Source organism: Dermochelys coriacea, chromosome 7 (genome assembly GCF_009764565.3).
Source record: "Dermochelys coriacea isolate rDerCor1 chromosome 7, rDerCor1.pri.v4, whole genome shotgun sequence".
NCBI lineage: Eukaryota > Metazoa > Chordata > Testudines > Dermochelyidae > Dermochelys > Dermochelys coriacea.
In genome coordinates this window covers 107878937-107891199 of record NC_050074.1, presented here as the reverse complement: position 1 = coordinate 107891199, position 12263 = coordinate 107878937, and the positions used below count along the sequence as shown (strand labels likewise).

General features: G+C 44.0%; 1 protein-coding gene across 4 annotated transcripts in view; it reads left to right on the top strand.

Annotated features, from left to right (window-relative positions):
• The window catches only part of TACC2 (transforming acidic coiled-coil containing protein 2), a 180784-nt gene that overhangs the window by 67106 nt on the left and 101415 nt on the right, over window positions 1-12263 (top strand). For all 4 annotated transcript variants that reach the window (XM_043518272.1, XM_043518275.1, XM_043518274.1 and 1 more), the window contains exon 6: window positions 3087-3212. In XM_043518272.1, the coding sequence (XP_043374207.1) occupies window positions 3087-3212 (126 nt within the window). The remainder of the gene's footprint in view (window positions 1-3086; window positions 3213-12263) is intronic.

The following is a 12263-nucleotide window of genomic DNA, read 5'->3' as shown; positions in this document are numbered from 1 at the left end:
TACCAGTAGTTGCATAAAAGTGAATATTACACCTTTCAAAAACAGGCAAATGTGGTAGGTTGTCATTTTGAAATTTAGTTCAAAATAGTGGGTCAGTTCTGTTCTCCTTGGCATTGGTGTAAATTGAGGAACACTTCACTGAAGATATTGTGGGTTCTCTGTTTACACCAACATGAATGGGTTCAGAATGTGACCATAAGTACAATAGGAAATGAAAAGTAGAAAAAAACACTAGCTCAGTAAGGGACGCAATTGTAAGGACATCCTACACTTTTTTTAAAAAAAGTTTTACGAATTATTTTTCTCATATGAGTATGTTACTTTACATTTTGGTTAAAATATATGAAAATAATGATATGTTCAGATAGTAACTTTTGGATATTGCCAATATAATATTGCATCATTACAGTGCAGTTTAACTCCTTGTGTCCTTTTAAACTAAACTGTACTACTTTACAGTATCTCGTTTAGCAGCTAGATCTCAGCTTATCTAAGGAAGGAACAGTCTAGTGGTAAAACATTTGTCAAGTTTGTTTTTTGGTGTGAAATATTAGCATTTGGAATTATATCGATCCACGTGGTCATCTTCCAGCTATTACATGTAGGTTCAGACCCTTTTCCTAGCATAAGATTCTGGCCGAATCAGCATGCACGCAGCTTCTATTCACTTGATATCAATGGGAGTAATATGGACATGTTTTAGAGAGCAGAACTGGGTCAGAAATACGGAGCCCAACTTAAAACTTAGGCTATGTCTACACTCGCATTTTGTCGGAAAAACTTCTGTCAGTTGGGTGGGGGGGTGAAAGAAACACCCCCATGGCCAACATAAGTTTCACTGACAAAAGTGCCAGTGGGGACAGCGCTGTGTTGGCAGGACATGCTCTTACGCTGACATAATTATCGCTGCTCGTTGGCTCTCTCCTGTTGGCACAGAGCAGCTACATGGGCATCTTACAGTGGTGCAGCTGCTGCGGTACAGCTAAGCCACTGTAAGGTCTGTAGTGTAGACCTAGCCTTAGGTACTCTTGTTCAGGAACCAATTCTCAGTGCCCAAATGTGTAACTGAAGGCCTCAGTTTAGGGCCAAATTGTAAGTATTACTGAACATCTGAAATTCCCATTGACTTCAATGGGTGTTGGAGTTGCTTGGCATCTCCAAGGTTTTGGTCTTTATGGCCCAGATCCTCAATTATATTTATACTAACTCCCATTGATTTCAATGGAAGTTAGCTGCCTAAATACCTTTAGAGGATCTGGGCAAATTTGGCAAAAGGACTCCACAATAAATTCCAAGGGCGTTGCTCTCTTGTGGTTTGTGGCAGTACAGTGACTCTGGTGACTTCCCAGAAATACCTTCCTCAGAGAAGACTCTTTCCTTATGGATTTGATAATGTGCTTGGTACATAACATTACTTTGATCCATCCACTCAGCACTTACACACCAGAAAGTGTCAACAAGATTTTAGATCCAGATTGTGTCCTGCTGTGCATGGATATACTCAGTATATGTAGGTATACTTGGTCCTGCCTCAGTGCAAATAGATGACCTCTAGAGGTACCTTCCAGCCTTACATTTGTATGATTCTGTGATATGCAAGAGGATGTGGGACAATGGCAGAAGGAGCCCTCCATGTTCTGTGCCGCTTTGTGGCAGCCAGGCACAGTCCTGAGATGACCAGAAATCAAAGTGTGAAGTGACCAGAGTTGATCTCCCTCCAGCACAGGGGTGGGAAAACTTTTTGGCCCGAGGACCACATCTGGGTGGAGAATTGCATGCAGGGCCATGAATGCAGGGCAGGGGGTTGGGGTGTAGGAGGGAGTATGGGGTGTGGGAGGGAGTGCGGGGTGTACGATGGGGCTCAGGGCAGGGGATTGGGGTGCAGGAGGGGGTGCGGAGTGCAGGAGAGGGCTCAGGGCAGGGGGTTGGGGGTGCAGGGTGCGTTGGGGCTCGGGACGGGGTTGGAGTGCAGGAGGGGTGTGGCAGGGGATTTGGGTGCAAGAAGGGTGCAGGCTCAGGGCTGGGGGTTGGGGTGCAGGAGGAGTTCAGGGTGCGGACTCCGGCCCGGCGCCACTTACCTGGAATGGCTCCGGGGTGGCAGTGGTGCACAGCAAGGCTAAGACCGGTTCCCTGGCCCCACACTGTGCTGCTCCTGGAAGCGGCCTGCACCACGTCCCTGCGACCCCTGGGGGAGAGGGGGAGCAGAGGGCTCCACGCGCTGCCCTCACCTGCAGATACCTCCCCTGAAGCTCCCATTGGCCGCGGTTCCCCATTCCCAGCCAATGGGAGCTGCGAGGGGCTGTGCCTGCAGGCGAGGGCAGCACATGGAGCCCTCTGCCCCCGTCACCCCTAGGGGCCGCAGGGACGTGGTGTTGGCCACTTCCCGGAGCGGTGCAGGGCCCATGGTGCCACGGGGGTGGCAATCCTGCGGGCCGAATCCAAAGTCCTGACGGGCTGGATCCAGCCCACGTGCCGTACTTTGCCCACCCCTGCTCCAGCAGCTAATGGAATTGGTAGCAGTATGGGGAGAGAATGGGCTTTGTACCCATTGCAAGGATGGCTGGAGCCGCTGCTACAGTGTTCACTCCCTTGGAACTCCAAGAGAAATTCTGGCTGACTCAGTTTCTCCTAGTGCTGCCACTACACCCCAACCCTTCCTCACCCTTGCTTGTGCAGCTTTGCCTTGCTAGTTTGAAAAAAATTCTTATGAATCTCAGCATAAGGAAATCTTGCCATTTCTATTGTCAAACACCAGTTTATTTTCCCATGCATTCTTAACATTGTAAGCAAAACTGGCATTGCCTCACTATTATACAGTAAGGCAGTCTTTTATGTAGGCCAAAGTCCTGTTGACTTCAAACAGGCATGTGCACACACAAAGACTAGATGGTTGAGCCATGCACATAGTTGATTTTTAAAAAAAGCTCTTTCCCTGCATTAGGTAATGTACATGGAAACATATACGTAAGGTTGCTATAGACTACCTATGCTAAACAATGTCTCCAGATGTAGGGATTAAAAGCAATTGTAATTCTACAAAGACCTCTAACTGTGTCATTTTTCCATATCTCTTCTTTTTTATACAGTTCTCTTGTGCCAGGTGATGTCATAAAATTGGCTTCTTCCACTGATTCTTCCAAACAACTGTTAGCTGATTCTCTGCCTTGTGAAAATGCTGCTGCTCTGGGTTCTGCTGAGCTGACTGCAGCAAGGTACAGTAAAGGACTCATTACAGTCATGGTGATGGAAAGCAACTGAAAACTTCCTTGTGTTATGGAGGGCACTAGCTAAGAAATAAGTGGCACTGGTTTTGGGATGGGGTTTATCTAGTGCGACCAAATGATATGCTGCTTCAGTGACTCTTCTTGGCAGCCTGTCACTGAAGCTCCTGTAGAATCTATGCCAGAATTTAAAGCTGCCTTTCAGACAGAATCTGCAAGAAAAGGTGGCATATCCTGTCCCCGGGAGAGTAAATCCTCCTGGGGCACAGCAGAGGCTGGTGGCACAGGCAGATGCAATTTATACCTTTATTAACTTACACCTTTTTCTCAGCACAAGGTGAGTTGGCCCTTCATGTTTAGATCTTTTCTCCTAATATTTAAATTTGCCAGATTCTTTGCTGGAATGATGCTGATATTAACAAAGTTAGTTATTTGGAGTGGATTGGAAATTCCAGTTTTTATTATACGCTGCTTTTTTAGTGATGTGAGCTGATTACTGTTGCTCTTACCAATATTGTTTGCAGTTGGATTTTCAAGGAAGGAAGGTCTGAGGCATAGGAGTTCATGTTTTAAACTTTGAACAGTAGATGTGGTTTTAGGGTTAAATTTTCTTAAACATCTAAGTCATTTTCAAAAGTGACTTAGGCCCTAAGGAATCTATAGCCAATGAGTTTTAGGCTTCTAACTGCCTAATAATTTTGAAAATGGGATGAAGAGCATGCCTACGTTACAAAATTAAATCGACCTGATTTTCATCGGCATACAGCCGATGCAGTAATTTCATCGCTTGTGCGTGTCCTTGCTTTGCTCCTTGTGTTGGCAGTGCGCCTCCTTACCAGGAGTGCTTGCACCGATTGACCTTTCAGTGTGGGGCATTGTGGGACAGCTTCTGAAAGGCAGCAACAGTCAATGTAAGCAATGCAGTGTCTGTACTGAGACTGCATTGACGTAACTACATTGATCTTGGCTCTACACCTTGTGGAGGTGGAGTTAAGTTAAGTGTTATGTTGGCAGGAGTGAAATTTTAGTGTAGACACTTACATAGTTAGGTCAACATAAGCTGCCTCGCCTTTAGTGTAGACCAGGGGCTAAGCTCCTAAATCACTTAGACACTTTCGAAAATTTAACCCATTTTCTCCCCGCTGCTATTTCAAATACTATATTACTTTAATTCACAATAGGGAGAACTGAGGTTGAAAAGAGGCAGGTTAAACAAAGTATCAGAGGGGTAGCCATGTTAGTCTGTAGTCGTTAAGGTGCCAGTAGACTTGTGGTTCAGGTTAAACAAAACACTTCCTAACAACTTGAGGGTAATTAGCATATGTTTTTGGGGAGATAAGGATGAAAAGTTAGTGATTTCTTTCTGCTGTCACTGCAAGGTTTTAATTAATATGCAGATTTCATTGATAGCTCCTTTATAAATGTAATTGGTTACTGTTTACACCAATGTAGGCATCCTCATCATTATGATTCTGAATTTCTACCGTAATGATGAGCCTGTTAGAAAGAGAATGAACTGTTAATGAATTGAAGCTATGCACTTCTTTCTGACAGCAGAGGAATAAGAAAGGGTTACACCAGCAGTTTCAGCAGCATCTACAAATGGTCTTTTGAACACAATCTAAATTGTGCTGCCTTTGGGTGGATGTTTAGTTTGTCTCTGTATGAGCACAATCAGACAGATCTACAGTGCCAACTAGCTGTTATTTTAGAAAGCGCTCAGGAAGAGAAATCTCCTGTGGTATCTTCATTATTAGCTTCCTTCAAATCTCATGAGCTCCCACGAGTCAGAGGTATGTCTGTCTTCCTCTCCGGGCTGCCGGTCTTCTACCAGAACCTCCTCCGGACTTGGAAACTGTTCTTGGGGACCAGGTCAGTGGCGGCCACTGAGGGGGCAGATCTCCTCGCAGACCCCCTGCTACACAACCCCCAGCTCCGTGTGCAGGTGGCGGAGTCCCACTCGGTGCGCCAGAAGTTGGTTCTGGCAGAAGTCACCAGAGTCGGAGACCTCTTGGACTATAACCGGGGAGACTGGCTGGATCCCCTGATGCTCGTTCGGCGCATGGGGCTCTCCAGACCTCGTACTCCCTGGCTCGTACTTCAGGAGGTGAAGGCTGCTTTACCGCCCACTGCTCGGCCTACCTCGACCAGGTCCTGTGAGCTGCCCACCCTCCACCCCAGGCCCTCCGGACCTTTCCGTTGGGCCCCTGCCCCATGGACCCAACCGGCGCCCCCGACCCTTCACTGTGAGCCGGCTGCACAACTTACAGCCGGTTCATTTCCAGACCGTGCCAAGAAAACATCTATACATGCTCATGCTCCACACCCTTCACTTCCTTACCCTCGTGTCCCACCCCAACATAAAGTGGCGGGACCTCCTGCCACCTTTAGAGAGTGAGGAATCCGGTGGGCCAGCCTATACTTTACCCTGGTCTTTAGGCCTGCTGGGGATATCAGTTTACGGCACCTTCATGGGGCCATGAGCACGGGCATGTATTTGGCACAGTGTACCCCTGTCCTGGACACCTGCCCCTTCTGCGGCACGAGGAGACCCTGGCACACGTTTACTTGGAGTGCACCAGGTTGCAGCCCCTATTCTGGCTCCTCACAAATATTTAGTTACGTTTCTGGCTACACTTTTCCCCTCACCTCCTTATCTACGCACTCCCTATCCGTGGCCCCCCAAAGCCACGGGACCTCCTGGTCAACCTCTTCCTGGCCCTGGCTAAACTGGCCATCTATAAAACCAGGGAGAGGAGGTTGTCCAATGGAGACTCCTGTGACCGTGGGGCCTATTTCCAATCCTCCGTCCCTTCACGCATCCAGGCAGAGTTCCTCTGGGTGGCGTCCTCTGACTCCCTTGACGCCTTCAAGGAGCAGTGGACACTGTCTGGCGTTCTCTGCTCGATGTCCCCGTCAGGTTCCCTTTGTTTGACCCTTTGACCGCACTCCTGTTCTTATTATTTTATTAGTTGTCCCCTGAAATCACTTGGCTTCCAGGTCCTGTGGATCCCCCCACTTAGTCTGGGGGGGGGGGGACCCTTTAGCAGTGGATGGATGCTAAGTTTAAGGTTAACTTAAATAATTCAATAGTTTAATAAGATTTTGACGTGGGGGAGGGGGGTTGGAAACCATTTTTTGATGTTAGATTGATTTTTCTCATTTTTTCCCAGAAGTTACTGCCACAGACTTTTTCATGGTTAACATTATTTAATAAGAGTACTATTGCTTAATACTATAATTATTTGTGATTGCCCCAATCTATGCTGGGTAGCTGTGCAAATTTTCTGCTGAGGAGTACAGTGTGTAGGGATCAGTTTAGATTGGGCTAGACTTGATCTCTGTATAATATCACTGTGGAAGGTGCAAGGATATCATCAGTGATTCACCACACATGGTTGCAGGAGGTAACAAAATAGCAATTGGGGATAGAAGTATTTAGAATGAAACTAGAAATCCCTTCAATCCATTTGTCAAAGTGCATTAAAAGGCAGGTGAGTAATACACTGAGCAATTACAGTGAACCTGTAACCAGAGAACTTTAATAAACTCAGTGTTCTTAAAAAATCACTGCACAGGTTGGTTCTTGTTGAGATTGATTGATAAGAAGAGAAAATAAGAACAATGATGAATTTAGAAATCAAAGCCAAGTTATCTTCTTTGTACCTGTCTGCCTGTTGTTCTTGGCAACTTTCATTCCCTGCTATTTGCTAACAATGAATTTGTCTTGCCTGGGCACTTGGCAGTGTCATGGCGATAGACACTATAACGTCTCTGAATGTCACCTGTACACCTGGAAGAAGAGTGTTCAAGGTCAGTGTAGCTAGAGCTCACTTCTTAAGCTCCCCTTCCAAACAAACAAAAGCAAGGTAGATCTCCTAACAAGAGTAAAAATCTTACACTGGTATAAAACAAACAATATCATTAAAGTTAACGGGATTACTCTGGATTTAAAACTGGTGTAAATAAGATCAGAATCAGGTGCTTCTTGACCAAGGAGGATGTTTAAAACAATGGAGCAAAATGTCTGTTACATGTATCATTTAAATAAATTTAACAAATAAATTTGTTAGTCTCTAAGGTGCCACAAATACTCCTTTTCTTTTTGCATTTATCATTTAGTGGTGTTTCACCTTCCCACACCCTCTGTTATGCATAATATATGCTTGTTTATTTAGCCTAACATAGCCACTTACTGCTGTTGCTTTTACAGCATTTTGTATAGAATTATTCCACAGTTGCTTTTTGATATTACTTTGAAAAGTTTTTTCAGTGCACATACACACAGTGTCTGCCTCCTATCTCTCATTATTCTGATCAAAACTTAGTGCATTGCAACAAAGATGGCTCAATGCTATTCCACTTTAGCGGCAATAAAATCAAATGATAAAGCACCTTTTGGGGTTACTTATATATAGTTGCTTTTGCTTCCATGTGTATGTGTACCCATAAGGGATGTCTTAGAATTCAGATAGAGTGCACTTTGACAGGAAAAATAATGAAGCATATAAAGGAGGGGTCAGTTTGTACTTAATGTGTTCCAGATGGCATTGTGTAATATGAGATCAGATACTGTCCCTCCATCTGTCCAGTCAAGAAATTATATCTTTGTTTTGGCCCTTGAGGGCAGCTTTCGCCCCCACCCTCCTCCAGTGATAACATATTGATCAGAGAGAGCACCACATGGTCTGGTCCATGTAAGTGGGTTTTATTTACCAGATCCATAGAGTACTGTCTTAACAATAAATAGGTAATGAGTTCACCAACTGTTCTGCCAAGCCATTTCCATTTCAGACATAAAACAGCCCTCCTTCCCTCGGCCCAGTCCACGTAAACATGCTGCATGAGGAAATAGTTTGGCTGTATTTACTAATTCAAGGGCAAACCTTCCTCCCACTGTGAAAGTGCAAAAGGTCTTTGTAGCAACAGTGCCACTGTGCACAGGGAAGGAAAGAATTTGGAGAGGGCTGGGGAGGCCAGGGATATCCCCTGTATAGTACAGAGCCCAGACAGACCGACCAAGGGATTTGATGCTATGAAGATCCTCCAGGCTTTTCTATCTACTAAACAGAGCTTCTGCCCTAGCCATTAAATTGGTGTGGCAGCTGCAGACCTGCATCACTGTTGCCTCACAGCTTGAAGAGGAAAGTTCCTTCCCCCATGGTGTTTCCCAGCACCCAGCCCAGTTGCTCAAGATGAGCAAGGGGAGAAGAATGGATACAAAATCCACAGTAAGTATTTAAAAATATTAAAAGGCAAGTGAAATTATAGAGCTCAGTTATGTAACATAGGAAATCGGTTGCTCTAAGCCAGCCTATGACTCGCTGTGAGGCCTCAGAAAAGATCAATTAATCTCTCTACCTCAGTCTTCTCATCTGCGAGATAGGGATGTTAGTCAGGGATGTTGTGTCAAATTGAGTTCCTAGTGTGGAAACTCACTCTGCATGTGTATCAGGCATCCGCGAGGGCATGAAATGTGAGTAACGTTCATCTGTGGTGTGGTATTAAAATATACTAAGGGCAGCACTGTTATATAGGGAAGTGGGTGTGGCCTAACTGCATAATATGCCCGCACAGCAAAGGCCTCTTGGGGATTGTTCCTCACTGCAAGCTCTGCAGGAACAGGGGAATCTAGCAATAGAGACAATCAGGAAGTTTTGTTCAAAATTAATTTTTTTTTTTTTTTTTTTTTTTTTTTTTACAAAAAACCCTGAGTTTGAAAAATGTTTGTTTTCTGATGAGCTCGGCTCAGTAGGTTAATGATTGTGGAGGAAGGAGTTTAAAAAGCTCTGGGTGCTACAGTGGCCAGCTGGTGTCTTGGGTGGTATCTTAGCTAGGCGTAGTGGGTATTGCTGCCAATTTGCTTTGAGAATAAAACAGTTTTATACTGAATCCTATTTCAGTAATGACTGTTGAGTTTTAACATAGGCACTGCAAATTTGGGGATGTGAACTGGTGTAGATACTGCCTGAAAGTCAGAGTTGCACCACGGTCAGACTGGAAGGTTGAGGGAACCTGCTTTACTTTAGATGCTGAAGGTATGTCTGTACTGCAGCTGGGAGTGAGCCATCCAGCCCCCTCGGGTAGGCAGACTCTCACTAGCTCCAGCTTCACTCAAGTTAGCTTGCTAAATACAGCAGGGTGGATGTTGCAGCACGAGTGGCAGCTCAGGCTAGCCACTGGAGTCCAGGACTGCCTGATTCCTGGTGTCCAAGCTCCCATGGCTCACCCGAGCCACTGCCCATGCCACAATGTCCACACTGTTGTATTTAGCTTGGTAATTTGAGTGGAGGTAGCACAAGTCTGTATACACAGGCTGGGAGGCTCACTCCCAGCTGCAATGTAGACATACCCTGAGTTCAGTCACCCTGATATCATTGCTGCATGAGTGGAACAGCTAGTAATGGCAGACAGCACTTCATCCCACTTCCACGCCCCGCGTGATTATTTTGTCTGTATCGAAATCAATCTGGCATCATTTACACAACCAATGAACTGAGCCCAATATAGTTATCAGCCCCACATGGTCATTGTGGGAATTTAGCCATGTTTTATATAAGATTTTGAAAAATGCAAAGTGCTCTCTAAATATGAAGTGTTTGAAAATTGTTTTTATAATCATGGCTTATGTCATAGCCCATACAAAGTAAACCATCCCTATTATAAAATCAATTTTGGCGGCTAGTTTCATTTTGAAACACATTAGAAATGACAGTAGACAAAATATGTTTCCATGGTAAAAGTTTCCCTTTTATGTGCAGATTTAAAGGAATGTTGGTGGGAGAGAATCAAAAAGTGTGTGTGTGTGTGTGTGTGTGTGTGTGTGTGTGTGTGTGTGTGTGTGTGTGTGTGTGTGTGAAAAAAAGAGAGAGAGATAAGTGTTGTAAGCAGCTCACTGGTGTGCCTTTATTTCAGAATATTCTTGCAGTATTTTGGAGGGTGTACATGTAATAAAAAAAACACCCCATAAATCGTATCTGTATTTGGTGTGTTCCTGTCTTGACTAGCCTCCTTGTGCATTTGTTTCCTTTTGTGAGGCTCTGTTTACACTCCTAACAGATGTTCGATGGTCACTTATTTTTGGCAGTTTATTTTTTGCTTTTAGTGTTTTCCTCTAGTTTTGGTGCGACCCTATATAGTCATATCGACTTCTGTATATATTTGACATTATTAGTATATAAGGACAAAGGCAATTTTTAGCTAAGGGGAAAATAGTAAATGAAAAAGGAAATAGCTTGTTTCTTTCAAAATGTGAAACTTACTCCCAGAAGAGATCAAAGTGACTGCAGATCTTGCTACTTTAATACATATACACACATGCACGCATGTCAGGAGACTAGAGAGTCCTGTAAGCCACAAAAGCATGCTCTGCTTACCTAAAGAGAATAGTGTGAAATGATCTGTGTTGTTGCCCATGGCTTTTTACCTGGTTTCTGTCACTTAACTATAGCCTGGTCTGGTTTGATCTGTACCAATATTTGTTCTTACACTGGGTGTTTTCTTACAAGAACCATAATTACTTTAAAAAATCTTTTGGAGTTTAGTTTTTCTGCATTAGAATAATCATTTGCAGACAAAGGCAGAAAGAGTGTAGTTACTAAATGGTTAAAATTATTAACAGATGGCAGGGAGCCTGTTCTGGAGACACAGGATGGGTTAGGTTTCAGAGTAGCAGCTGTGTTAGTCTGTATTCGCAAAAAGAAAAGGAGTACTTGTGGCACCTTAGAGACTAACAAATTTATTTGAGCATAAGCTTTCGTGAGCTACAGCTCACTTCATCGGATGCATTCAGTGGATAGCATAGCACGTAGCAGAAAGGAAGTCTATGAGCAAAGAGGGCAGGGGATTTTTATTTATGTTACAACAGCATGCTCTGGCTAGTTGTATTGCTGTTCATTTTATAAAGCCTGACGCATTCTTTTTAATTTTTGCATTTGGTTAATGGTTTTGTTTTTATGACACTGCAGACGCATTTGTCTGTCAAATCGTGGTCTTCTCTCTTGTTAACAGAACCTGCTATGCGGGTTTTACACATGCACTGCTCGTCCCTTCCTGAGTTTTGTAAGTTGCAAAGTTGAGACATGTATTGCCAGGTGGGGTTTCGTGGAAGTTCTTCTAGTTGAGGAGGAAGGCTGTCTCCCACATATCAGTAGAGGCTGTAAATCTCTGGATATCTGCTTTATATCTGTGGGTATCTGCATCTGTAGATGAAGATATCTGCAGATCATGTTTGCGGATCACGGATGGATGCGGATCCAAATTTTATATCAAGAGCCCTGCAAATCTGCAGATACACGTTTTATATCCAGGGACGCAGATAGCCGCAGACCTTGTTTGAGCATGAGATGCGGATACAAATTTTGTATCCACAGAGAGCTACCTATCAGCATTCCAGTCACCTTTGCATACATTCTTTGTGGGTGCAAATGCATGTATTGACTGTGCAGTGGGTGAAAGCCTATTTCTGGAGGCATTATATATTGGACCAAGTATTTGAAGATATCCTAATTGAAAACTTCTTTCATTCTTAAATGCAAGGCTCCCTTCCTCCCCACCGTAGATTTAAAAAAAAGAATTTGGACAGCTGGACAAAGTTTGTCTCCATTATTGCAACACTTATATTCAAAGGTGTTCACTGTTGTACCACCACATTCCTGTACTGATTGCTCGAAAATGGAATAAAGACAACAGTGATGTTTTGTCTCTGGTGTCATGCCTGTTTCTGCTGTTCTTAAAGGTCCTTTGTCCTTTTCACTGTCCTGTGGCTCATCATTTAAAACAAAAGACACCCTGACAAAACTGCAGCTGTAACTTATCACCTGATATAGTCAGGAGAGGGCCTCTCTGTTACCAAAATGACTTTCGTGCCATCACCCTCATCCTTGAAACACCCCTGTTGGCTTTTTTTAAAATGTATTTTACCTATTCTGAAATTCATGAACTGAAATCTCATATGTATTCTAAACTCAGTGCTGTGAGACTTAGCAATATGGTGGCAGTTGCTCGGTATTAAAACAATACCACAGATCTCTAACCCTAATG